Source organism: Pipistrellus hanaki (genome assembly GCF_964339955.1).
Source record: "Pipistrellus hanaki genome assembly, chromosome: 5".
Lineage (NCBI taxonomy): Eukaryota > Metazoa > Chordata > Mammalia > Chiroptera > Vespertilionidae > Pipistrellus > Pipistrellus hanaki.
In genome coordinates, this window is record NC_140507.1 from 100,103,539 (window position 1) to 100,130,294 (window position 26,756).

Below are 26,756 nucleotides of genomic sequence, written 5' to 3' on the forward strand. Positions count from 1 at the left end.
TCCAGGTGGTATCTGAAGGGTGGCACATCGGTTCTATGAGACAAAAATTCTTCTTCAGCACAACAAAACTGTAGGTCAGACATGTCCACCGTCAGAGATGGCAAGCTCTACATGTCACTTAGAGCAAATGACCCAAACTGCACAGGCCACGTTTATCGAGAGGGCGGTCAGCTTTCTAAACTCTGGCCACACAGGCTCTCAGACACCCAGTGAGCCAGCCACACAGCCAGTCCCCACCCCTCGCTCTGTGGGCACTCAGATCCCCTGTGAACCGATCGACAGCCAGGGCCGCACACCCAGGTCGGGGCTCTCAGATCCCCAGTGAGCCAGGCAGACTGCATTCCCCACACCCAGCTCGGGGGGCTCAGCACTCTGTGAGCCAGACACACAGCCAGTCCCACCCCCAGCTCTGAGGCACCAAGGCCTCAGCACTCTGTGGCTGTGTTTCTCCTCTGTAACTGCTGTTCTCACACTGCCGAGCTGAGCGCTGCCCCATCAAACCACTGGACCCTCCAGGTGAGAAGCCAGCTGACAAATACAAGGTTCCTGGCATGCGCTCCAGTAAGAAGCCAAGGCCTGCACCAGCGGTGGTCAGCGAGGGGCAGCAGGCCAGCGGGGAAGGATCTCCTGCTGAGTGGTCTAATGCAGGGGTTGCCAACCAATGGTCTGCAGACCACTGTGGTCCATGAGGCCCGAAAGGTTGGTGACCGCTGGCCTAATGTGCCTGCCTTTATTCTCCTCTCACAGTCCGTTCTTCTCTCATGGTTGTGAGTTTTACTGTTTTCTGAAACGAATCTGGGGCTAAGAATTGAAAAGTGAACAGCTCCTTTCTGTTACTTGAGTTTTGCGAGTCTGCTCCTGCGGAAGAGATTTCACACTCTTCTCCGCACAGCGGGTCAGTGTCATTGATGATGCGAACACAGAACAGAGCTCAGGAATTGCGGGGGTGCATATAGGGTTCAAATTGAGTTTGTCAGATTCCAAAGCCCATGCTCTTAACCCTCCGGCATAACAGAGCTTGGCTTTGCTAAAAGTAGCTCAGCAGGAATTTTGTGAAAGAAAGCTTTTCACTCATTTTCAATTTAAGAAAAGCCCTCTTACCTGGCCCCTTTGGTTATGTTCATGTAAGCATCATATTCAGTATCATTTCCTAAAGTCCACAGACTCACTAAAATAACAGCCACTCACTGACAGGCAAATAGCATGAGCCAATTTAATAATTACGTAAAATAAACAAAATTAAGTTTTACACTGTCACCTCTTAAATGGAGTAGTTGAATGATGGCTATACAGCGACTACACACATCACACATTGGATTCATAGGATGTCCCTGGAGCAGCCACGTGGGTTTCTGAGCTGCTTTCCTCCGAGGTCTTTGCCCAAAGCCCTTGTGCGGGGAGAGGCGTCGGCAGCCGCTGGTGAAGGGAGAGTTGCGGCTGCACATGCTTCGGAGGCGTTGGAATCGTGGCTGTTTCTCTCACCTTTGCTCCATGAGACGCTGAGGGGCAGGGACAGCGCCCCAGGAGGGTCACTGTGCAGGAAGGGGCATCGGGACCAGGGGCCCTGTCTCTGGCAGCGGAGCAGGAGGCAGTCTCCTGAGGTGGCTGGTAGAACCCTGAGATGAGACCTAGGCGGCCACTGAGGAACATCTGTTAACTCTGTGTCATTTGCATAATTTTAAAGTGACCCACCCTCTTTTATGCTGTGTATAACCATTGATAGAGCCTAAAGAATGGAATAAGCCACCATCATGAAATGGCATTGTGTTGTCGTTTAAATATTGGGGAATTCTTTGAAAGCAGTTAAGATGCCAGTATTCCAAGTTCCAGTTCTTCCCTAACGGGATGGCTGCCGCCGATGCCGTGATGCATGCCTCCGCAACAGCTTTTAAGGTGGAGTCAGGCGTTTTCTGGGAAGCTAGTCCATTGCCTAGAACAGTGGTCGGCAAACCGAGGCTCACGAGCCCCATGTGCTATTTGGCCCCTTGAGTGTTCTAACGCCACTTCTTCAAAATGGACTCGCCCAGGCTGAAAACGGATTTCTGCGCATGGGCCACGAAGTTTGCACTGTACATGCGCGCCCTCACGTGTATTTTGTGGAAGAGCCGCACTCAAGAGGCCAAAGAGCCGCAGTTTGCCAACTACTGGCCTGGAAGGCTCGGGGTCTGTCTTGCACAAGGAGATCACTCCTGCAGTCTGTGCTGTGTGCACTCCATAACACCCACATCTGTGACATTTACTTGTCCCGTGTCCTATTATCTTAAAGAGACAGTACACTGAGAACAGAACCTTCTAAACTTTTCACATGATTTTTCCAGGTTGATAACATCTATGTAGCGAAGCTTAAAAGCAACCTGTTGACTGTATCTCAGAGGCTTTTGGTGAAGTCTACTCTCATTTTGAGAGATTCCTCTTTTTGAAGTTCCAATAATGATGCCAGTTGATGTGTCTGAAACAGCTCCTGGCCCACAGTGGCCGTTCAGTGCTTCCTCGGTGCCTGAGTGACCCTGCTCCGGCTCTTCAGCGTATGACTAACTTAGCACTGAGTTCAGTGAAAGCAGTTCATGCCAGCTGACGTTTACTGAGTACTAACATATGCCAGGTGCTCTTCTTAGAGCTCTTGTATTATTTTGTTTAATCTTCATAACTTGTGAGTAGTAGTATCGCTGTTCACAGATGAAGAAATTGAGGCACAGAAGTAAGGAACTAGCAAGGCCTCGGAGCTAACAATGGGGAAGTTCGAATTGGAGCCACTCACAGGCCAGGGCACACAGAGAGGACCAGGGTCCCCCGCTCTGGGTCTCTGATCCCAGGAGACATGTTTTCTGCCCAGACAATCTACGTCTTTCCCGTGGTTTACTGTGTCTTTTCCCCAGGTTTGGTTTTTAATAAATTGTGTATGTTCATTGCTCTTTTTTAGGGCTTTCCTGGAGCTGTCACCTAGTTCAGCTCAGGGAGGCCCTGAGCGTGGTGAGCCGTCTGCTCCGTACAATTGGCCGTTTGTGCCACTGCAAACGAGTTGGCTTTTCAAGTGGGAACTCACAGCAGCGGGCTTTCTCTGGTACAGCCTCACGGGCCCGTGGTCTTTTGTCCTCAGGAGGACACGGGCTTTCACGAGAGAAAACTAGAAAAAGAATTTCCAGACAGATGGGCCTTGGGCTGACGCTGAGTCGGGCTCCCCTGGCTCCTGGTCTGCTGTTATAGTTTGTTTTCAGGCATTAATGATATTTCTCTCTGCAGACTGTCACTGAGAAACACAAGCTGAACGTTCCTGAGACCATGACCGAGGTGCTTGACGTTTCTGACGAAGAGGGTGAGGCTTTCTTTGCGTTCTTCTGTGGTATCTGTCCTGGTCCCGCCAGGAAGCTGCCTCATCTTGAGGGACTGAACCGGGCAGTGGGTGTAGGCTCTAGCAGATGCACTATGAAGTCATGTGTTCACCTTCGTTTCAATACATTGACTTTTGCTATTTGGGGAAGGAGGATTCCATTAGTGTATTTTTAACTGGTGTTATCCTTCTTGGCTTGTAAGTAGCCGGCCTGGGAAGGGAAAGGCTGGGAACTGGGCCATCTGTTAAAATATCTGCCTGATAGTACAGTTGTTAGCATATATGGGGGGTTTTGTTTGTTTTGTGTTTTTTAAATTTTTATTGATTTTGGAGGGGAAGGGAGAAGGAGAGAGAAATAGAAACACCAACGAGGATAGAGAATCATTGATTGGCTGCCTCCACATTCATATGTGTGCACCACACTGGGTTTTGTGGGATCACTTTTTTCATTCATATCTTGAACAGCTCTTAAACAGTCTGGTGACCGCGTAATTGATGGGGAAGTACTTAGTGACTCAGGTACCTTCAGAGGAAACTGTTGGAGTGAAAGCTTTTCTTTGCTTTTAATTTTTCTTAACCGCATAGAAGCAACGTGCTTAATATTTAAATCTGGGTGCCTAACACTAACCTGTTCCTTTTGAAACAGCATGTGTAATACAAGTGAGATGGTGTGAGACGGGTGAGGTGGTGTGAGACGGGGAAGGGGTGTGAGACAGGGAGGGGGTGTGAGAAGGGTGAGATGGTGTGATATGGTGAGGTGGTGTGAGACGGGTGAGATGGTGTGATATGATGAGGTGGTGTGATGGATGAGGTGTGACATGGGTGAGATGATTGGGTAGTACAGGTGAGATTGTGCACTTGAGTGTGGATTTTACTAACTTGGAAGGTTAAGCCATGACTTGCTTTTGCTATTAGTGATTTTGCAACTATCATTGAAACTTATTAACATAGTTAAATTATCTAGTGACCACTGTATGAGTATTTTCTCCAAACTAATATTTCTTCTTAGAATGCAAATTTAGAGAAATAGTAAGCCTTTGATAAGTTGACATCGAGCTAGCAACAACTAAGTTAGTTTGCTTGAAGTGAATGTAGGTTAAATCATTCTTGGTTGAAGATGTTTTGATGTGGTGAAAGGTATTAGCTTAGTAGTACTGTGACCATTCTTAAGGCAGCTAGGATTGGGTTAGATGACCTTCAGACCACCTGTGAAGGGCCACAAAGCACAGTGTGTTCTATACAACAGACCTGCCTTCCCTGTCCCCTCCCTTCCTCATCAACATGAGTCTTCCCACATGTTAACAAACTCACACATGTTTTTCTGAAAACAACTTAGGTTCTTTGCTAACCAGACAATGCCTGTGTTTAGGTAAGTTAACTCTTAGAATGGATCCTGAAATCTTTTTCTCCCAGAATTAAATGAAAGGGACTCCAATTTATTTGACTCAGAGAAGCACTGCTAGTCATGATTTACACGTTAAGAAGAGGGTAGTGGGACCAATGAGTCTGCAGGCCTGTCCTAAACGTCTGAGCTGCTCGGCCTTTTCACTGCACTCCGACCCCGGCTTCCTTCCTGTGGCCACCTCGCTGCCCCGCCCGAGCGTGGACTCTTGCCCAGTTATTCCACACCGCACCTTCAAAGGACCTGTGTTCCTCTTTCACTCCCACACTCGCTTCTCACCTGAACCTCCACCACACCTGCCACCAAAGCCACACCCAGACAAGCTTCACTGAAACCTCCTAAGGCAGTAGTCGGCAAACTGTGGCTCGCGAGCCACATGCAGCTCTTTGGCCCTTGAGTGTTGCTCTTCCACAAAAATACTGTGTGTGGGCCCACACGTACAGTGTGATTGAAACTTTGTGGCCCATGCGCAGAAGTCGATTTTCAGCTCTCAAAAGAAATTTCAATCTTTGTACTTGGTATTTGGCTCTATTGACCAATGAGTTTGCCAATCACTGTCCTAAAGGATCACAACAGACTAGCACCGACTTGGTGGCTCATATGTATCCTGTCCCTGCTCTGGGGGCCAGGATCCACGGGGACCCTCACTCCAAGGCTCCAAGGAGGGCCCAGCCTGTGTCTCCACTTTAGTGGCTGCAGCGCCCCTGAGCCCTGCTGCCCCGTGTCTGCCTGTCCCCGGCCTCCTCTGAGGACACGCTCAGTGGTTCCTCCGCTCAGATCGCATCTCAGTGCTCACCTGTTACACCGACAAAGCCCGTCGCCAAGCCAGCTGCCCTCCCCGAGGCCCCCAGTGGGAGCCCTCCTGAAGCAGCCTCGGCCCCCTCGGGCCTTGTGGTTTGCAACATCAGTGCACATCCTGTGTGTCAGTCCGTGTCGATGTAGGTGAGGGTGGGCCGTGTTACTGTTTCAGCTTGTTGACGTAGCATCAGCTGTAAATCAGCTGCCAGGACAGGGACATGAGGAAGAACACTAAACACAGAATTACAACCAGGTGGTTTCTTCTCGGTGAGGAGGAGGATGCAGGCCGGATACGGTTTCTCTGTTTTCATGCTCTCCAGCACACATGCTCTGTGTGCTGCTGCTAGGCAGGGTTTCGGGACGGAATGCTGTCCTCACACTCGGCAAGTAATTCTCCCCCCCATGCTTCCAGGAGACGACACGATGACGGGGGACGGCGGCGAGTACCTGCGGCCCGAGGACCTGAAGGAGCTGGGTGACGACTCGCTGCCCAGCAGCCAGTTCCTGGACGGGCTGAGTTACCTGCGCTACAGCCTGGAGGGCGGGCGCTCCGACAGGTACCAGCACTTGCACAGAGCACCAGCCAGCGGGAGCCCGCGCACTCCTGTTGCATGAGGAAAAAGCAGGCTCGGTGCTGCCACTCAGGAGGACATCCCCCTCTTGGCATTAGTGGGTCCTCTGCTTCCTCACAACGTCAGAGGGGAACAGGTCTGGAGAGGTTAAGTAAGGAGTAATTCAAGCAGCTAGGAAGGAGCAGAGACACCGCCCTTTAAGAAGCAGAGGTTTTAGTCACCGGCCACTACTCTCTGGTCCAGGAAAAAGGGCCCTCTGAGTCCCCTGGGTGTCAGTGGAGTGCCGTCATTTCTGTGAGTAGAAGCTGTCTGGAGGAAGGATCAAAAGAGACCCATTGAGAGGAAGAGGCAGGACAGAACCCCACAAGGACCTGGACACCTCGCACACTCTGAGCTGGATCTGGAGGAGCCGGTTTGTAGACAGATCTGGCGGTTTGCCGGACGTTCTGAAATACCAGAGCAGTGCTGTTTTTTGGGCGCTCTTTCCTACATCCAGCGGTGGTTAATTTCAGAGTAAGAACACGGCTCCCCTTCCAAAGTAGGGCTGCCGGTTTAGGGTGTGCATGTGGTTGACCCTAGAGTGCGCTCATTAATGTCTTTTGCTCATCAGTCGTCTCAGTTCGCACTTGTCATCCTGGCATTTCTAAGCGGTGGCTGTCATATGTGGAGTTCAGGAAATGGATGCCCTAAAGGGGCGTCATTTCTAAATGGATAAAAACGAAGTTTTCTTGGGCTTTTTTCTTGAGCAGCAGTGCTGCGCCCGCCCCCAAAACCCACCCCCATTTTCTAAAACAGCTCAGGGTGCCTCTGACCTGCGTCCCCCTGGGCCGGCCTCGCCTGGGCGCTGCAGGTAAAGAAGTGACTAAGAGACAAATGGCTGAATTCCTAGCCCAGCAGGTGGGAGAGGCCAGCCAGGCTGGGGGTGCCAGGTGGCCCCTGGTGGCAGGAGAGAGGGTTGGGAGGGCTTTGAGGTCTTATCAGAACACAAGGCTTCTGATTGGGGAGAAACGGTGTTCCCCAATGGGTGCTGAGTGTGCACGTGAAAGGAGGTGATGTCTGCATGTCGGGGTCCCTCTGACACAGGACAGGAGATCCGTTCTACAGGGTGTTGTCAGGACTTGGCGGGGAGCTGCTGCCGGTTCCAGCTGGTGTGAAGACTGGACTCTGGGGAGTTGGAGACTGGCCAGCCCTGGTGCGGGCTTCAGGGTGGGTGAACAGAGGAAGAAGACAGAGGGTGTCCTGGGTCAGGGTGCCGGAGGGGGCTCTCAGGGGACCGTGATGGGCCATGCTCCATGTGGACTCTGACATGCTGATAGGTGTGGACATCACGCTCTGAGATTTCTAAAAGGCTTCCGTTTTAACAAAGTGAGTTGTTTATGGCTGTGGGCACATTCTTCATCGTCTATGGATAATCATGTTGCTGTCAGCCGGAGGTCTTCCTTTTCAGCCTGGTCTTTTTTATTAAAAATAAGTGCTCAAGTGGATCCCTGTCCTCTGGAAGGACTCAGTTTCCTTGAGAAGGAAAGTAGAGCGATGCGTTCTGTAGAGCAGGACACGAAGGCTGGCCGATCCTGCTCAGACTGACCCTGATCAGGCTGGTCTGGTGTCAGCTGCAGTTGCTTTTCCAGAGCACGAGGCCGCCACCTGCAGGCAGTGGCTCCCGTTCCTGGTTGTTCTGAATGTTTCTTTGTTCTGCTTATATAATTCAATATGTTACCTTGTCGGTAACCATTTTACCTTCTCGTTGTTTTTCTATTTGGTGTGCCTCCAATAGTGCCGTGCCCAGGTAGGTGCCTGTGGTCTGGCAGCCTAGCCCTCCCAGCCCATCCATTTCCCTGCTCCCTGCTCAACATGCTTGTGTGTGCTGTGTTCACAGGGGCGCTTCCATTCTAGAATCATGGATGTATTCTATAATTAGGGTTTATATGTATTAAATTGAGTGATTACCTGGGCTGGAAGGTACATATATTAATAGAATGAAAACTAGAACAAGCTTGGCATGAATTCACCTGTTACAGCGCCCCCTGTGGTTAGAAGCAGTAGAGTGGCTCCAGCAAGGAACCTAATTATCCCATGTGCAGTGGAAGATGATGGAAAAATTGTTGTGATGCCTAACGCGTATGTGGGAGCACAGAAGATTAAAAATAGATACACAGTTCTGAGGTGCGGCCAATAAGAACACAGTCGTTGACTGGGTTTTGCTTCCGTTTTATTAGTGCTTCACACTGAAAATGCTACCCAGATTCAGTGTAAAACACTGCCCAGCAGTGAGCCCCGGCAGCTTCTCCCTGGGTGAGAGTAAGCACATGCACACTTTCCAATTGCTGCTTCAGTGAGGCTGGAGGACACCAGGTCCTGGGTGTCTAAGAAATATCAGTCATCACCGCAGATCTCAGTGAACTTAATGGACTTGGATACAACCAATGTGTGTCTACAGCAGCGTACCAGAGTGAAGTATGCCTTTTAGGTCATAACAAGCCTTCAGTACGTCTTAGCTGGCCCGCAGGTGGGACTGTCCACTCCTGTGGTCCATGGTCTTGGAAACTCATCCAGTGAAGAGGGGCCTCTGCCTTAATGCCAAAACAATGGCCACCTCTTGCAAAACATTTTTACTGGTTTGTAATGTTTCCAGTCCGATGAAGAGTTGCTGGGCCAAAGATGTGAATTATTCTAGACTCCTGTGCTGGTCATTTTTCCTTCAGAGAGAATAAATTCTCTGCTATTGGAATACTTAATTTCACTTCAATATATCTATAACAAATCGAACAAAAGAGCAATTAGAAGCCATAAGCATTGCCTAAATAACTAATTAGCACTGTAGGATGCAGAGTGAGCTAGAATAAAGTCCCACAGGTAGAGACATGTAGATAGATGGTTCCAGTGGATTCATTCTACTTCCAACTGTTCCCCCTCTGTCTACATGCCCCAATCTCTCTTTGTGGTTGTGTTATCTCGTCTCTTCCTTTCCTTCCTTCCCTCTCTCTTTTTCTTTCCTGTTGGGGCTTCAGGAAAGACAGAAATATAGCACCACACCCCCTCTGCTCCTGGGGCACACACCAGCGGGGAGACTGACCTGGGTTAGGAAGGTGGGCATGGTGACTGCAGCATGTGGCTTCACATCCTAAGGGCCAATGAGCCCCTTAATCCCTCACCGCTAAGGCAGACGGCCAGACAGACAGCGGTGGTGTGTCCTTGAGAGGGGAACCCAGTCCCAGCTGTCACTGGGTCTGATTGAGGCCCGTGTTTTACCGTGCGGTCTGCTCCTATCCCCGCTGACCTGTTGCCACTGTCCCAGGGCTGCATGTCAGGGCCAGTTCTACCTGCTGGTGGTGTGTCTGCCAGCTGTGAGGAGCAGGCTTCTGCCCTGCACCTGGGGCTCCTTGCCTACATAAATCTAGTCCTTTAACCGTGGAAGTCACCGTCTGGGTCTTTGCATTCCAAAGCCGTGGAGAGAGACGATGAGTGAATAGATCAGAGCCCCTGGAGCCCAGGGGGCTGGCGCAGCACAGGGACGGCCCTGGCATTTCAGGAGGCTGCCCGGCGTGCTGTCTCTCCCTTGGCCCACTTCTCATCACAGCAAGGAGAGTTGAATGCAAAGCTTAAGTATCTGCAGTTTAAAGCCGGGGGGGTGGGGGGGTGGGGGAGTGCGGGGGCGAGAAGTTATTAAATTCCTTAAATGAGACAAGATTGGCTGAAATGAAAGACTCTTCCCCCCCATAATTTAACCCTATCCCCTAATTCAAGGCCAGGCCAAGGTCACTCACAGTGCCCTTCACCCCATTATGGAAAGTGCATTGTTGAAATCCAAGGCACACCTATAAATAGGGCTGCCCTGCCTCCAGGACAGACCCCCCCAGTGGCCCCATAATACCCCTGCTTCCCTGGGCTGAGACTAGACCCTCTGTCTTCACCAGGAGCCTGGGAAGCAGAGAAAGTGACCTCCCATACTAGGCTTAGGTTCCATCTGGTCAGAAACATGCAGCCCGCGTAGGTGTAAGTGTCACACCTGCAACACTCGGGGCATGAAGCCTGGAGCAGGGCAGGGGAGAAGGCCCCGCACCGCGCCGCACCGCACCGTACGCACTACCTCCCAGCAACAGTTTCTCAGACAACAGGCCGGCTCAGCTGGCACTCGTAAAGTCACAGCGAGTGGCTTACAAAATTAGGTATAGTTGCAAAATGGAACAGTTGCTGCTGATAAATGGCCCAGTTAGTTCATAATTCCACACGCCTCAGGCCACATCTGCTGGCTGGAGGGATGCACACCTTGGCTGCTGTAGATGCCTTAGGACCATGGCTCAGTCCCTGTGGGCTTTGGCTGTTGTTTTGAATGTAGATCTTTAAACTTGGGCTAACATGCATAAAATACAGCTCACTACAGTGTACACGTGGGCTGGGAAGGAATTAATTTCATCTATGAGGATGTCAATGTTCCCTCATCACATCTGAGCGTATAGCTCAGAGCATTGACATGCAGCTCGCACAGAAGGTGAAGCCCTAGCTGGCCAGGCCTGAGCCCGTGTGAAGCAGCCTCCCCCAGTCCTCCGCTCGGCAGTTGCTTTGTGCTGGCTGACGTGTCTGGGTCTGGTCAGTGCTTAGAGACGCTTTCTGTGTGCCTGTGTCATCGCCACAGCGTTGCACTCAGCACAGGACACGCGAGGGCAGTGCTGGCCTCTGACGTGGCCGTGGGGACATGCTCGGGCTGCTTCCTCGGGAAGTCTGCATGCGGCTGGTCCCGTTCCTGCCTCCCGGGGTTCCCGGCCCTCAGGGTCACCGCTGCGGTCAGGGCGGGTGAGGGCACATGGAAACCTGCCTGTCACCCTGTTCTCGCCACGGGCTGACTGTCCCCTAATATTTCCTACTTGCAGGGAGATGCGCATTTGGCTCAGATGTTAGAAAGCAGCCCTGGAGTTATTTCCTGGGTGAATTTCTTGTACCAGCAGCTAGTGAGTGCCAGTTGCGGGCCTCAAACCTTTGTGGGGCGAGCAGGAGTCAGATTAGGAGTGTCAGATTCTACCTCCTGGTTCCCTGGGGCCCCTGCTATTGGGTGGCAGAGCCAGGCAGGGGTGTGTTCCCGCGGGGTGAGGGGCCCGGTGGCACAGAGCCCGCGCCTGTCCCCGGAAGGTCCCGGCAGCTAACTGCACGCTCTCTTCGCTCTCCTGCTCGGCTCGCCATGCCCTCCTCCCCGCCCTGCCCCACTGTGGGTGCGTGACCACGGCCTCTGCTCACCTGCCAGCCTCCGGTCCTTCAGTTCCGACAGGTCGCACACCCTGAGCCACGCCTCCTACCTGAGGGATAGCGCCATGATCGACGACACCGTTGTGATCCCCAGCCACCAGGTACGTGAGTGCAGACCACTTGTTCCCTCGGCAGGGCGTGGAGCATCAGTGGATGCTGGACATGTCCAGAGAAAGCCTTTTCTTCTAAAAAAAAAAAAAAAAGAAAGAAAAAAAAGAAAGAAATCAAATGAGTTAGTTAATGGGCCAGAAGAGAGCTGAGTGTTTTTCTAAAACATGGAGAATGTTCTCTAGATTTCTCAATAGCAGAGTTTTTCTGAAACAATATACTGCTTGTTTCTCTGGCTATTGCGCGTCTCTGAGGAGATTAATCGTGAAGACCGGCTCCTCCAGAAGTCCCTGTTGTAGGGATGGTGTGGGAGGCGCATCCGAGGTCTGAGACGAAAGGTGCGGCTGCCTGCGTCTCTCTGGCTAGATGGTAATCTGGAGAAAAGGTAGTTTATTAGGACATCTTGGCGTTGGGTAGGATGTTATAGTTAGGGCTGGCTGGATACACAGACACCCACCCTCTTCAAAGACAGTGACAGTGATCTAACAGCAATAACGCCATCTAAGCGGGAATGTGTTACCAGCATACCTCCCTCACGTTTTAAAGGGGCTTTTCCAGGCAGTGCCACTGTCGGAGGCGCCCCTCTCAGAGGCGGGTACGTTGTCACCGCAGCAGAGGGGGAGAGCCGTGTCCCTGAGCCGTGTCCTTTGTGTGCAGGTGTCAGCGCTCGCCAGGGAGGCGGAGAGGAACGCGTACCGCCTCAGCTGGGGCCCCGAGCACCTGGACAATGTGGCCCTTTCTTCCAGCCCCATCCACTCGGGGTGAGTCCGGTGTCGTGTGTCCCGATCGGGGCAGGGATGAGTGGACAGCAGCAGCTTTGTCCGGGCACTGTAGCTGGGGCCAGCTCACAAGGGACGTGACCTTCGTTTAAACTTGTAAATAACACAGCTTTGTCCACCTGGACCCCGTCTTCGTGGACAAACCAGCAAAAAGGGTTGAATTCCACATAGAAAAGCTGACGTTTCAAAATAACCGGTAGCGTTGTGTCAGACAGCTCGCTCACTAACCAGCAGCTGCGGGGCATCCTGGCTTTCAGAGGTCTTGAAAGGAAGGGCAGAAGTATTTGCTTTCTGGACAGTTTTATTTACTGAGTGAACAGACAGGGAACAGATACCTCTCCCCCCGTAGGAGCGCACTGAATGCGATGTGCCCGGGAGCTGGGGCGCACAGACAGGAGGAGGAGTCCTGTGCAGGTGGCAGTAGGGAGACTAGAGGGCACCCATCAGCTCAGTCACCTGCCCGGGGCCAGCAACCACTGAGAAATGCCACCTTTTGTATCAGCTAACTAAAAACTGGGGCTTTGAGTTATGATCGTAAACATATAGAAAGATCTGAAGGCATAAGAATTCAGTTATGTGGACCATAAATCCTGTAAGGAGTTTTATTTATTTATTTATTTAAAATATATTTATTGATTTTTTTACAGAGAGGAAGGGAGAGAGAGAGAGCTAGAAACGTCGATGAGAGAGAAACATCGACCAGCTGCCTTTTGCACACCCCCTACTGGGGATGTGCCCGCAACCCAGGTACATGCCCTTGACCGGAATCGAACCTGGGACCTTTCAGTCCGCAGACCGATGCTCTACCACTGAGCCAAACCGGTTTCGGCCTGTAAGGAGTTTTAAATAGTAACTTCGCAGTTGGATTTTCCCTCTCGTTCTGTTACTTTTATTCACCTAGTAATTTCTTAATTATATGTAAACTCTTAAAATATTTGCTTATTTAACTACTTTTAAAAGCCCCACCCATATGTTATCTAACCAAATAAAGTATTTTGGCTAAGGGATTCCAAATTCCTTATCCGTAATGCCCGGCACAATTTGAATGGTGGGTCTTACTCGTTGCCATTATTCTGCAATAGTCTCTTGCCAGGAAGGCGTTCTGAGGCATTGTAGTTACAAAGTTTGCATCTCATAGACGAAGCTTCTCCTAAAGATTCATAGACTATAAAACTAGGTACATAGACATAGAAAATAAGCAAAACACTCTTTTCCTTGTTAAAAAGGCATAAGCAGGTTCCTAATGCAAGATATGCAAGAGAATAAAAGCCAAATTAAACCTCATACCAGTTTACTTACACATTCTAAGTATAAAATGAGATTATCAACATCTGACCTATTAATTATTCAAAAAGCATAACATTGCATTCTGCTACCACTTTCTGAACAACGATGAGAAGAAGGAAGAGGTTGGCCCTAGAATGGGAAGGTGGTAGGTTGGACCCCAGAACCAGTGCAGCCCAGGCCATACCCAGCCCAGGGAGCGAAGGGTTATTTTAAGCACAATGTAATTTACTACTTTTTTAAAATACATTTTTATTTCAGAGAGGTAGGGAGAGCGGGGGAGAGAGAGAGAGATGAGAGAGAACCATTGACCAACTGCCTCCTGCACGCCCCCTCCTGGGGATCAAGCCTGAAACCCGGGCATGTGCCCTGACCAGGAATCAAACCATGACCTCCTGGTTCATAGTTCATCGCTCAGCCACTTAGCTTTGCTGGGCAGGCACAATGTAACTTACTATTAATGGCCGAATTTACAAAAGAGTAAAAGACTAGAGCCTCAGTGGTTAAAGATTAATCACTTAGTAAGGTAAGGGTCTTTAATCTTGGTCTCTAATAAACCAGTTCTTCTGTGAACTTGAAAGGTGATCGCTGACCATATATTCTAAACTCTGGTTGGGCATTAGAATCACCTGGGAGCCTTCACATGCTGACATCCATGCCCCACCCAGTCTCAGTAGCATCTCTGTGGAGTGATTTCTACAAGTGTCTGTATCCAGACCTGTGTTTTACACAAACCGTGAGAAAGGACCATCCTGACCTAACAAAGCTCTGATTATCACGGAGACCTAGATAACGAGCCTGTACACATTCCTGACACAGAATTGCTGAATTCTGCGAAGTATCACACCTTGTGCCAGGCTCGCAGGAGAACAGTTCAGTAGGAGAGCCCTGCCTTGAAGAAACGCACCCCTGTGTTATGTGAAGTTGGAAGACAGTCTGAGGAAGGAAGAATTGATGTTCCCTTTGGGGGCACCCCGCCTCATGCTCTGTCCGTGACGTGAGGCACGTTAGGTAGACGTCAGAGTTTCCCTTCCCTTCCTGGAAGATGCATGTTGTTATGGATCCCACAGGGGAGCTCTAGGGGCACAGAGTTCTTATGTAATAAGCATTTTGTCTAGAAAGAATAGGACTCTATAGATCCTCGTTAGTATTTACACAATCCCCTACACCTTCCAGATCACTCACAAATCCCAAACCAGTTAAGCAGAATGTATTCTTTTTGCGTAACGGGTGGTCCTGTTCCTGGTGTGATGGAGCTCACTGCTTCTGTTGCCCGGTGACCGGGCACTAGTAAGGCCTGGGCTGTGGCATTCGAACAGACACACAGCACAGGACTTGGGCCCACAGGGTTTGCACTGAACGCTCGATGCTGCTGCTCCTGGTGTTTGAAAGCTATCACCATGTTAATGTACACAAGTAACGTTCATGATATATCATGTAACGTTGGTTTCTTACAGTTTTGTTTTGGGCTTTGTGTGTGTGTGTGTGTGTGTGTGTGTGTGTGTGTGTGTTTTGTTGTTAATCCTTACCCAAGTATATTTTTTCATGGATATTCATTGATTTTTAGAAAGTGGAAGGGAGCAGGAGAGACAGAGAGAGAAACACGGATATGAGATAGACATGTGGATTGGCTACCTCTTGCACATACCAGGGCCAGGGATCAAGCCTGTATACCAGGTACGCCCTTGTCCAGAACTGAACCCAGGACCCTTCAGTCCGAGGACCGACACTCTGTCCACTGAGCCACACTGGCCAGGGTGATTACGTACAGTTCATTCATTCCACACCAGGTTCCTAGGTTGTCATTTTCACATGTATTTTTCAAGGGACTGAGATTCTTGGGTGAATTTTTTAGCCACTTCAAATCTGCCTAAAAAGTTACAAAAGAAATGTTTTTGACAGAGGAATTAATAAAGGGAGCTTTTCTGTGCACTGCGGCTTGCGGTGTGTGTGGTTCCTGTGGAGTCCACAAAGGGCTCTAGGTTCATGGAAGACACAGATGCACCCATAGGCCATGTTGGCATCTCCTTCCGCCTCTGCCTGTCTCCAGTGGCTTGTGTCCACGGCCACCCAAGAGGAGGTGTTGGCGGCTAACACCATCTGACTGCCCAACACATAGCCAGTCACTGGCAAAGGCAAGGCTGCAGTAAGATTTCTGTAGTTGCTCCTTAAAGAGTGGGTTAGTGACTCGGGATCTGGCCAGCAGGTATTGCTAGCCTCCCAGGGATGTCACCTGGCAGAGTCTTGGGCGCTTCTCATTTCAGAAGTGCTCAGTGAGTGGGGCTCCGCTTATTCACGCCAGCTTTGTGATCCATTTTAATTGGATTCTGAAGGCCTTTGTTTTTAGATTTCAGTAATAGCCCCATGCCAACAGTTAGGTGTCAATTCATCATGTTATTCTGCAAGGAACTATAGCAACTAGATACCATTTTGCCATGAATCTAAACTGCCCAGAAACAAAGTCCATTAAGAAGCATGTGAAGACATCTGTCCGGAGAGTGGATAGGTGAACGCCGGGAGCCGAGATTGCTGCTCCTTTGACAGCATTAATATTTGAGTGTGAAGAGCAGTGAACTTGGTGGTTCACATATTTCAAATACCCTAGCTTTTTTAAGGTACATGAAGGTCAATTCTTTTGAAGAAAACGGTTTTTAAGTAGTCACACAACTATTTTGTAAGGTTGGCTTTTTGGTCCCATAAACATGTCCTTCTGTACGAGCGAGCCAGAGGCAGAGAAAATGCCTGGGGTGTGGGGCAGCCCCAGCCCCAGCAGTGAGCAGGGTAAGCCCTGAGCAGGGGGCACCCTGAGCAGTCCCTTCCCCTCAACCCCCCGAAGCAGGCTGGCAGCCCGAGCAGGGCCCCCGGGAAGCCGTCACCCTTGAACGAGTGCTAAGACGTGTAGTTTCCATTCCCTGCCTTAGGGAATTCACGTACGTCTCTGGCTTGTCATTGAAGCCAGTCTTCAAATTGTGCCTTTTCCGATCACATTTCTTCTGCAGCGGCCCCAAGGGCATTGCCATGACTTCGGAAGCATTGATATGGGAATGAAAGGCTTCCGAGATGAAACCATGTCCACCAATCCCAGACTTTGTCCCTCTCACTTGAATGCCTTTGACGGGGTGTGGTCTCCTGGACACTTGGCCTGGCGTAGGGCCCATGGCCAGTGCTAGCAGGGAGTGGGGCTGCAGGGGTGCCCGCCCCTGCCCCTCAGCATGTGGGCAGAGTGATGCCTCCTGCCTGCATCCATCTCTTCCGGATGGAGACTCTGGTGGTGTATGGCCGTGTATTTGAGTCAGAAGTCACCTGATTCCTTCCTGATGTTCGCCCACTCTTTCTCTGTGCTAAAGTGTCTATTCTGTTGCAGCCGCACCTCTCCATGTCTCGACCGTGACAACAGCAGGTGACTGTGCATCGCCCTCCTGCCCGCCCCCCGCCCCCCCAGGGTGCTTCAGTGAGCATGCCTCCCAGGGACGCAGGGGCAGCCGTGTCTCCAGCCGCGCCCTGGCTGAGGCCCTTGCTCTGCAGCGGAGAGAACGCGGGCTTCGTTATTCCTTGGAGGTCAGCTGGGATTGGGCCAAAATTAACGCAGAGCTCCTGGGAAAGGCTCCTTGGCTGAGGCTCTCCACATCTTAGCTCTTTTTGTGAGAAAAAGTGCTACATGAAGCTGAAAAAATATTCCTAGCAATTATACAAATTGGTTGACCTGTTTTAAAGTCAGAGTAAAGGTTATGATTCTAAGTGCCACGCAGCAGAGGTTTTTAAAAACTGTTTCCTAGGTGAACCAAAGGCTGCAAGTGGGTTAATGGTACATTCCCCTGGGATGCTGCTTTAATGCAGCTCTGAGCGTGGCATCGTGCTGTGAGTGCGTCTAGTCAGTGTTCCCAGCACCCCCGCCTGTGCTAGTCCAGCACGTTTACTTCGGAAGGTTCTCAGACCCCGGTCAGGGCGTTTGTGTTACACAGTCATCGTATCACACTGCAGACCGTCACAGGTCAGACAGTTTCATAGATCCCATTTTGAAAATGTATAGCCATTCCTTTAGTCTTTTGGAAACACTAAATGTGATGTTTCTACACATGAACATTGCGAGTGATGAATGGTTGGTGATTTTGATAAATCTGAGCCACTTCAGAGACACTTCCCATCACATTCAGTGGATGAGAGTCGGGTGCAGGAGGGCTTGGAGGAAGAGCAGGGGAGAGAGCTCGCCAAGTGGCCACATCTCGTGTTCTGGCCAGAATCAGGTCGAATTGACAGGCCTCCTGCTGGGTGTGCCTGGCTCACTGAAGCACCCTGGTGACTTTTTCTTCCTGTTTTCACCCATTGACTAACTGAATGCCGCACCTTCCTCCTCACCCGCCCTCGCGGTCCTGGGTGCATTGAAAGGGAACGAAGCCTTGGTGACTGGGGTGGAGGTGTGTTCCTCAGCAGGCAGAGCCTATTTCCTGTCTGAAGCATGTATCTATTTAGCTAATCAGGCCGCCTATTTGTAGGCAAGTCATCTGCATAATAATGGTGGGTTGCTTTTGCTTTCCTCCCTTTTAAATTGTGATAACACTATCTCACAATTTAGAAAAAAATCTCAATAAGAATTTCTAATTTGCATGATTACTGAATTTCATCTAAAGTAAGATATTCGATTTAAGCAGAGTGTCACATGATTTTTTTTGTCTGTAGAGTCTTAAAGTCGATGCTCAGTGCAGTGTGCGCACATTTTCTGCAAAACCGCTCGTTTACTGGGTTATCCACGGTGCCAGCATGATGCCTATTTCCCCGAGTGACAGCAGTTTATCTTCCCAGTAGGAACTCTTCCGGAGCCCCTGGAATAGGGCCTCTCCGGGTAGCCCACCTGGTTACAGTAACCAGCACGCACAGTGACCCCGGAGCCCCCTGTGGCTTGTTTGGTGAAAGTCTCATTCTATGGGCGAGGAAACTGAAACCTAAAGACAGGAAGTGACTTGCCTGGGTCCCAGCAGTACATCCCGGCTACACAAGGCAGGGTGCCTGTTCAGTGACGGTGTTTTAAGTGCTATTTAAACAGTGGCGGTCATAAACTAGTAGAAACCGCACATCAGACTAACTGCTTCAGCCAGCTTCCGGGTTCCCTGTGGGTATTCAGAAAACGTCAGCTCCTCCATTTGTTTCTTGGGTGTTGTGCTGTACTGTCAATTTAAAGACAGACTGTCTAACATCATGTGGGCATAGGGGAAGGGAGGTAGTGGCAGCAGCATTCAGGCCTCCTTGTCTCTGCCCACTGACTCAGTCCGCACTCCCCTCAGGCAGCTGTGAGCCCCTGGTTCACAGACAGGCTCTTGCACCCCAGCCCTGCACACACTCAGCTGCGCTTGCCCTGCGCACCAGACACCCAGTCCTTCGTGGCACTGCCTCGCCCAGGTTTCACCTCCTGAAGGGAGGAGGAAAGTGTACTCCTATCCAGTCTAGTGCCATCACCGCACAGCCACACCTCCATCCTTTCCCTCTTCTTGCGGCCCAAGTACAGTCTCTTCCTCCCCGCTCTGTGTTTGAAAGTGTTAAACAGCACAGAGTCCGCTCATCCTACTCCCCATCCCAGTAGGGACTCTTTTTGATAATGTATCATTTTTAAGGAAAATACTTACCCAATGTCCTTTCATGAACTATTGGGACTATGTGATTAGCATGATGACTTTTATCTGAAACACTTTCCATCATCACCTAATAGAACTTGACTCCTGTCTCGCTTAGTCCCTCTCACGTAAAGACTGCTTTTTCATTTACAAGTCTACACTCGGCTTTGTTATTCGCTGTTCATCCTGTCATCACATTACTCGAGACAGGTTTTTGCTCTCCTACAAGCTGAAATGCCTGTGTGTAGTTGCTTGAAGGAATTCTGACTGGATTGGTTGTCCAGAGGCTGTCTTCTCTGGTGGTTAGACTTAAGACTTGCTCTTCGCACTGCCCCACTCATTCACTTGTTCCGCAGTTCCTGTCACCTTCCACACTCTCCGGGACTGGGCACCCGGGCCGCTGCCACCATGGCCCTGGGTGGCTGCTTCCCCGTCACTGGGGAAGTCAGCGAAACCTCTGGGGACATCAAGCGCAGTCACTACAACTCCGCTGTCTGTGTCCTCAGTTGCCAGCAGATGGCCGGCCCTCAGAGGGAGGGTGACACGTGGCAGGAGAGGAACATGGAGCTGGAAGCTGGAGTGAAGGAGAACAAGAGGGTTCACAGGAGTAGCCGATGACACACAGACAGTGATCTGATAACCTGAGACCTGGTTTCAGCCAGGAATGCGGCCCTTCATCCCTTGGGTAGAGAGTCCCCAGTAGGAGGTGCTCTGTATGGTCCAAGATGCACTTGAGTGGAGGCCGGAGCCATCCTTGATGGACGGTCCAAACACAGCATGTGCCTGAGCGGACACCGCCCGCGGGCCTCTGACAGGTGCAGACAGTGCGGAATCCCGCAGGGGCTCCTCGGGGTCTGAGCCTGTGTCCCTCAGTGATGACAGGAATTGAAAGACGAGCAAACTAGGGAACGTCAGTGCAGTGAGTGTGCAGCAGCGCTGGTTGGAATCTTAGCTTTTCTCGGGGTTCATAAATGTCAATATAAATGTAGCCCAATAAAAAGCACAGAATAGAACAGGAACCTTGAGATTCCTCAGTGTTAACTAGCTCTTCCTTTTTTTTTTTTTTTTTTTTTTTTGAGCAACAGTACATTTTTAAAAACGAAACATTTTTTGAGAAGTTATATTTAGTGGTAAGAAAAGCAGGTAGCCTTTCCTCATGCATTTGATCAAGATCGGAAACATCCACACTCGGTCCTGCGTGGTGGCTCGTTCTTCCAGGCTGGCCACGCTTGGGGCACGTTTGTGGTCTCGCTGTCCCCGCACGCCGCTGACAGGCCCCGGGTGCTCGTCCCTTCTGTGCTGAGACCAACGGGACTTCTGTTAGCCACATGCGTGCCGAGCTCCGTGTCTGCTGTGAGGCGGATGCTAAGCTCCTTTTCTCCACTCGTCTGCCATAGCGGATGCAGTGCGTTTCTGTCCCACTGTTTCTTGGATTGACTGTGTCCCAGTGTTTGGGCTGCAGTCATGGACTTGGTGCTGGTGTGGGTCTGGCATGGTGTGCTGGCTGAGACTGATTCACCAGGGGCTGCTTTCCTCTTTCTGTGTTGGCATGAGAGCCTTGGAGATGCAATGGGAATGCCTATCAGGTTGCCTCGTTTCTGCCTCTTGACCAAGCGAGTCCCCACTGCATGCACCCACCCCTTCCAAAGGAAGTCCTCCCAGTTAGACCAGCCCTTTCCTAGGCACGCAGACACGTGGACCAGACTGTCCACAAACCTCGAGCTTGGCAGAAACGGAGCAAAAGGAATAGAGATGCCTCTACGTTTCTAAATTACTAGCTGTGGTTTTCCACGTTCAGTTTACTGCAGTTTGGGGCCATTCACCTGCCCAGACACCCTCCCTCGCAGAGCCCACCCATCCACATGGAGCTGGTGCTTGTGCCCCGGTGAATTCTGGGAGAGGCGGGGCCTTTCAAATCATAGATCATATTAAAACAAGCTGGACACAATGTAACTTTGAGAAGCCCAGTGGTTCATTGACAACTGCTCCGTCCCACCCTGACTTCACTGATGTGCAGGAGGAAGTTGGTGACGGGGCCCTTCAGAGTCTTCATTTAATTCTGTGCCACTCTCCGTGTCACACGGATACATTGTAATCTACGTCCACACACTCCAGCAAAGGTAGCAGGAATTGTCTTAAGTTACAGATAAAAACAACACAAAAATTAAAACACAGAAATCAAGGCGTTAGTATAAAGTGAGATAACTAAGGACCAGTGTTCCCCACCAGGCATTTAAATACCAGACATTTGAGAACCAAGCATTTCGGACAGAAATTAACTGGCCAGGACTTGGGCACCTGCGTCCAGCCTTGCCAACGGGTCTGACCTCTGCTCCCCTTTCAGCTTCCTGGTCAGCTTCATGGTGGACGCCCGTGGGGGCGCCATGCGCGGCTGCAGACACCACGGGCTCCGCATCATCATCCCGCCCAGGAAGTGCACGGCCCCCACCCGGGTCACCTGCCGCCTGGTGAAACGCCACCGCCTGGCCACCATGCCCCCAATGGTGGAGGGAGAAGGCCTGGCCAGCCGCCTGATCGAAGTCGGACCCTCTGGCGCGCAGTTCCTGGGGTAAGGGTCTCTGCTAAGCCTCCCACTTAGTCACCCGTGCGCTAGCGTCTCACCGAGCACCACGGGGATGGCTGCACGAAGGTATGTCCAATGCTCTGATTGGCCTCTGTGACATTTTAAAAAATCTGTTGTTTTGATGTCATAGAGGAAGGGAGAGGGGAAGAGAGAGAAACATCAATGACCAGAGAGAATCATGGATTGCCTGCTTGCAGCACGCCCCACACTGGGGATCAAGCCCGAAACCCGGATGTGTGCCCTGACTGGGAATTGAACCGTGACCTCCTGGTTCATAGGTCAACGCTCAACCCTGAGCCACACCGGCAGGGCTCCTGTGACATTTAAGCAGCACTGATGCTGCACTTCTCCCCACGCCTCTTCCTTTATGAGCATCCGTGAGCTCAGCAGTCAGCTTACTCTTCCTCCTCTTTGGATGTGGTTGCAGCTGCTAGACTCCCAGTGGGAATAATTTTTTCAGCCAATGGTAGGTATTATTTTTCCTCTGAGACTGAAGTGGCAGAGTTCTAAGAAAAACTCCTCTATCCCAAACATGAACGTGAGGTCCCGAGTCCTGAGAACCGTCTGCACTTGGGAAGAGTGTTGCCAGAAGTCAGTGTGTGATTTGCCTTCTCTGCTCCCACACTGCTCACCTTGAGGCTTACACTCACTGGCAGCCTGTTTGCTCACAGTTTTCCTTAAGATGGCAAAGTCTGGGTCACTGCTGCCAGCCTCATTTTGAGCAGAAATTAGCATTTCTTCTTTCTTCTGTGTGTTTGAGCGGCTGCTATTGTGTTGAGTGGTATTTCAACAAGCCGAGAAATGCGTGGCTTTTGGTATACCAACAAGCCGAGAAATGCTGAAAACCGACCAAAGGATGAGGTGGTGGAGGGGGACGGACGAGTTTCGGAATGTTTTGAAACAGATCAATTGTATTTAAGTCTCCTCATGGCACGTCTTTGTGCTCAGAAGCGGGGCCCACATCCTGCTGCCCAGGAGCTTCTGTTCCGGCATCACTGGGAGGCTGCTCGCGCTAGAACTAGGAATTGGGCTAAAGCCTCATAACTTGGAGGAAGCTGTTCACAGGTTGCTCCAAACTGCGTTCACACTGAGGGGGCGTGCCCATATTCCGGTTCTAGAAGCCTCCTCCCGCATCCCTCAGGCAGACCTGAGACACAGGAGGAGCCTGTGGGGCATCTGGGTGGGGCACAGCTGTGACCCCTTCCCCTCCTGTCCCCGGCCCCCCTCCCTCCCTCACGCTCAGGCCACTTGGGCGTTGTAACAGTCTCCAGATCTGTGCAGGAATATCCATGGAAACATGGGCCTCTCTGCAGAGTCCGAGTTTCATTATGTTTCCAGCAGCCCGGGCAGCATATTTTTCCTTCCACGCTCGCGCCCTGGCAGGACCTCACCAAGGACAGGCCATCCCCACGTGCTGTCCCCAGGTGCCGCCCCGCGCCTCCATTGGGCACGCTGGGCGTCAGCGCCTCCCTCCCTGTGGCCAGTGGAGGGGACAGACCAAAGCAGACCTGCCGGTGGACGAGCGGGTGGTGCTGGGGCGTGGACGCCACACCTGAAGCTTACCTGTGTTCTCTCTTTCACTGCTGCTTTGGATGTGCTCAGTAAACTCCACCTGCCAGCGGCTCCCCCCCCACTTAATGAGGGAGAAAGCTTGGTCAGCCGCATCCTTCAGCTGGGGCCTCCTGGAACCAAGTTCCTTGGGTAGGAGCGACTTAAATCCAATCGGTGGCTGCCGGCCCCATTCTCCTCCTCCTGCAATATGATTTCTCCTTCTGTCATTGTGCCATGACATGTCCCTCTCTATGATTTACACTCTGTGCGAACTCTCTCTAGCGGACCATTTCTGACCCTGTGGTGTGTGACTTTTGTTTCGAGTGATGTTTTGTCCCTTTCCCCTTAAGTGCTGTGACCTTCCTTTTCGTTTAAAGCATGAGATCTGCCTAGTCGTACTCTGTGCTGGCTGCGGTGTTGTGATGGGAATTTGGAGTCTGTCTCAAAGCAACCTGGACCGGAGACCCAGAGCCTCCACGACTCTTGAGAGTGGCTGAGCCCTGGAAGCGAGGGCCGTGCATGCTCGGACCTGAGCTCAGCAGGCATCGCACACACTGTTGGGGGCTCGGCCAGGGCCACCGTGTGCAATGCCTCCTGCGCCCTCGAATGGGGGGAGCCTCGGCAGACCCCACATGCATGTCTCCGTAGTTCCCATGCAGTCAGCTCCTCTGACATCTCATGTAGACACATCAGCTCACGCGGCACCAAGCCATCCCCCTCTCCAGCCATTGCCACGTCGCACCTCGTTGAGAACGCCCAGGAGGTCGGTGCACGTCATAGATATGCATGTCCGTTTCTTTACATCTCTCCGAGGAGAAGTTCCAGAATGCCACATGCACTCACAAGGAAACACCGGGGCTCCAGGTAGCAGTGTGTCCCCGGGACGGGAGCCCTGAGGTGGAGTGCTACTGTGCAGCCAGCCGCTAGCCATGTCCCCGGCCCCAGAGAGAGGAATCCAGGTCACTTTGCAACAGACAGCGGGATGCGTGTGGCGTGTGGCTGGCTGCCGCCCACACTGCGTGCTCTGCTTGCTGCCAGGCCCGTCATCGTGGAGATCCCGCACTTTGCTGCCCTGCGAGGGAAGGAGAGGGAGCTGGTGGTGCTGCGCAGCGAGAACGGGGACAGCTGGAAGGAGCACTGCTGTGAGCACACGGAGGACGAGCTCAACGAGATCCTCAATGGCATGGACGAGGGTGCGTGGGGGCACTTCTTCCTGAGAACCCAGGGCTGCATGTGTGTGTGTGTGTGTGTGTGGTGCACAAGTGTCTGTGTGTGATTGTGGCCCCGCAGGTGCCGGTGTGTTCCAGTGATGATGAGTCGATGAACAATGCATTGGCCTGGTCTGTTGCTACTCAGGACAATAAAATCCCAACCCCAGTGACCCTGTTAGTTTAAATTTTCTTCTTTAAGCTAGTCTGGTTTTCCTGTCCTGTCCACGGGTGTGCATTCAGTTTGTGCAAAGCCTGTGACCCCATCTGCTGATGGTGGGACATGCTGGGCAAGTTCCTGATTTCAGGGGAATTCAAACCCTGGATTCAGATCATCCATCATGGCCCGCACACCATCCCGGCAGGACATACATCCTTCCGTACACGTCCTGAGAAATCAAAGGCACATTTTTTCTGACAACATAGAAACTGGGTCTTGAGCTAACCTTGACGTTGGCAAAGGAGAGGCCTGTGGGACCCATCTCCTCTGCAGCTGACCGAAGTAGAATAAACCAGGGATAGAGCAGGTGGTTTGTTGTAGCCCCGTTCTACCCACCCTGAGACCCACAGGCCCCGAAGAGGGACCGGGTGCTGCCGGAGGGGAGGGGCACTGCTCTGGCGGAGCACTCCTGCCCTGAGGAGGCGTTGACCTTGAGCTTGTGCGTGTCATCTGCAGTGCTGGACAGTGCTGAGGACCTGGACCGTAAGCGCATCTGCCGCATCGTCACGCGTGACTTCCCGCAGTACTTTGCTGTGGTATCCCGTGTCAAGCAGGACAGCCACCTGATCGGGCCTGAGGGCGGCGTGCTGAGCAGCACAGTGGTCCCGCAGGTGCAGGCGGTGTTCCCCGAGGGTGCGCTGACCAAGCGGATCCGTGTGGGCCTGCAGGTGCGGTGCTGTGCGCGTGCGTGGCCTGGGCACCCTGGGGGAGGGAGGACTGGCTGTGGGAATGGGTGGGCCCATGCAGACATGGTCACATCGCACTGGAGAGCAGGGCTGCTACAGCACATAGTAAGTCTCTTACAGGAGGGCTGAGTAACTGCTGCTTCAGTCCTGTGCTGGAAGCCACTATGCTGATGCATGGGGCAAAAAGCATGCCTCCCAAGGTATTTGGCATGAAGCACAGTGGCCTGTTTACTGTGTGCTTTTCTTGGAAAAGGCGCAACCTGTGCACGGCGAACTGGTTAAGAAGATCCTTGGGAACAAAGCGACCTTCAGCCCGATTGTCACCTTGGAGCCCAGACGAAGGAAGTTCCACAAGCCGATCACCATGACCATCCCCGTGCCCAAAGCCGCCAGCGACGTCATGCTGAATGGTTTTGGGGGAGATGCTCCAACCTTGAGACTTCTGTGCAGCATAACAGGTGGGGCGCCCGCTACGATGGGGGTAGAAAGCTCTGGAAGGAGAAGCCTACACGGTAGTAAATGTTAAGCGACTTTGTCCTAAGGGGCCTGCAGGGGCCTGTGTTGCTTCAGGAGGAGCATCCTAAGTAGGGAACGGAAGGTGGCAGGAGATGTACCGACCTGCTGATAAAGCTGCGTGCCCCTGGCAAGTGATCACATGTCATCACTCTGTTACACAGCCCTGTGACCACACCTAGCCCCATTCCACTGAAAAGGAAGCCAGGCTCCGAGAATTCTGGGACTTGCCCGAGATTATACCACAGGCTTCTGCAGAGCTGGGCTTCCAACCGAAGCCCCCACCCTGCCAGTCCTCGCCAAAGACATTTGAAAACTCCTCCTCCTGCACCATCACACCCAGCAGGTCAGACCTGACCTCTGTCTAGGGGTGGGTTCTGTCATCACTGGCCTGATGAATAGCCTTGAGAAACAGAGAAAAGGCTTTCCAAGACTCATTGAACGTGGTCTTTCCCATTGGAAGTTGTGCTAGTGTTCAGACATCTATCAGCCTCCAGAAAGACTCCCAGCTACTGGTTGTCCTGGCCCCATGATACATGGTGGGAGGTAAAAATCCACCCGCATCTCGGGGCTGGGAATGTCCCTCTTTCTCAAAAGCACCAGGAGCTCCCGGCGCTCAGCAGCGCCGCTCTCGGCTCGGGTGTCAGCTGCTGCTCGCCCAGGGGTGTGAGGACATTCTCACTTCTCCTTCGCAGCTGTGTTCTCCCTTATTTTGCTCTCTCTCCAGTTCTCCCTCCTTATTAGTGCTTTTCCTGTATGCACCATGGCAAGCCATTGAGATTGCCCCATATACTTAACAAATGCAACATACATGGACTAGCAGGAGCCCATGGGGTCATGCTTTAGTCACGACCTATTCCCACCCCACATTCCTGGGTG

At 51.7% G+C, this 26,756-nt stretch overlaps 1 protein-coding gene across 47 annotated transcripts in view; it reads left to right on the forward strand.

The window, feature by feature from the left end:
* ANK2 (ankyrin 2) overlaps window positions 1–26,756 on the forward strand; it is a 277,590-nt gene that overhangs the window by 211,344 nt on the left and 39,490 nt on the right. For 13 of the 47 annotated variants that reach the window (XM_084883366.1, XM_084883381.1, XM_084883371.1 and 10 more), the window contains 8 exons: window positions 3,241–3,313; window positions 5,941–6,085; window positions 11,337–11,439; window positions 12,104–12,207; window positions 21,460–21,684; window positions 24,289–24,443; window positions 25,135–25,346; window positions 25,618–25,822. In XM_084883366.1, the coding sequence (XP_084739492.1) occupies window positions 3,241–3,313; window positions 5,941–6,085; window positions 11,337–11,439; window positions 12,104–12,207; window positions 21,460–21,684; window positions 24,289–24,443; window positions 25,135–25,346; window positions 25,618–25,822 (1,222 nt within the window). Of the gene's footprint in view, window positions 1–3,240; window positions 3,314–3,793; window positions 3,848–5,940; window positions 6,086–11,336; window positions 11,440–12,103; window positions 12,208–16,873; window positions 16,910–21,459; window positions 21,685–23,301; window positions 23,401–24,288; window positions 24,444–25,134; window positions 25,347–25,617; window positions 25,823–26,756 lie in introns of all 47 variants that reach the window. The other 34 variants (XM_084883347.1, XM_084883356.1, XM_084883392.1 and 31 more) reach the window with 9 other exon arrangements.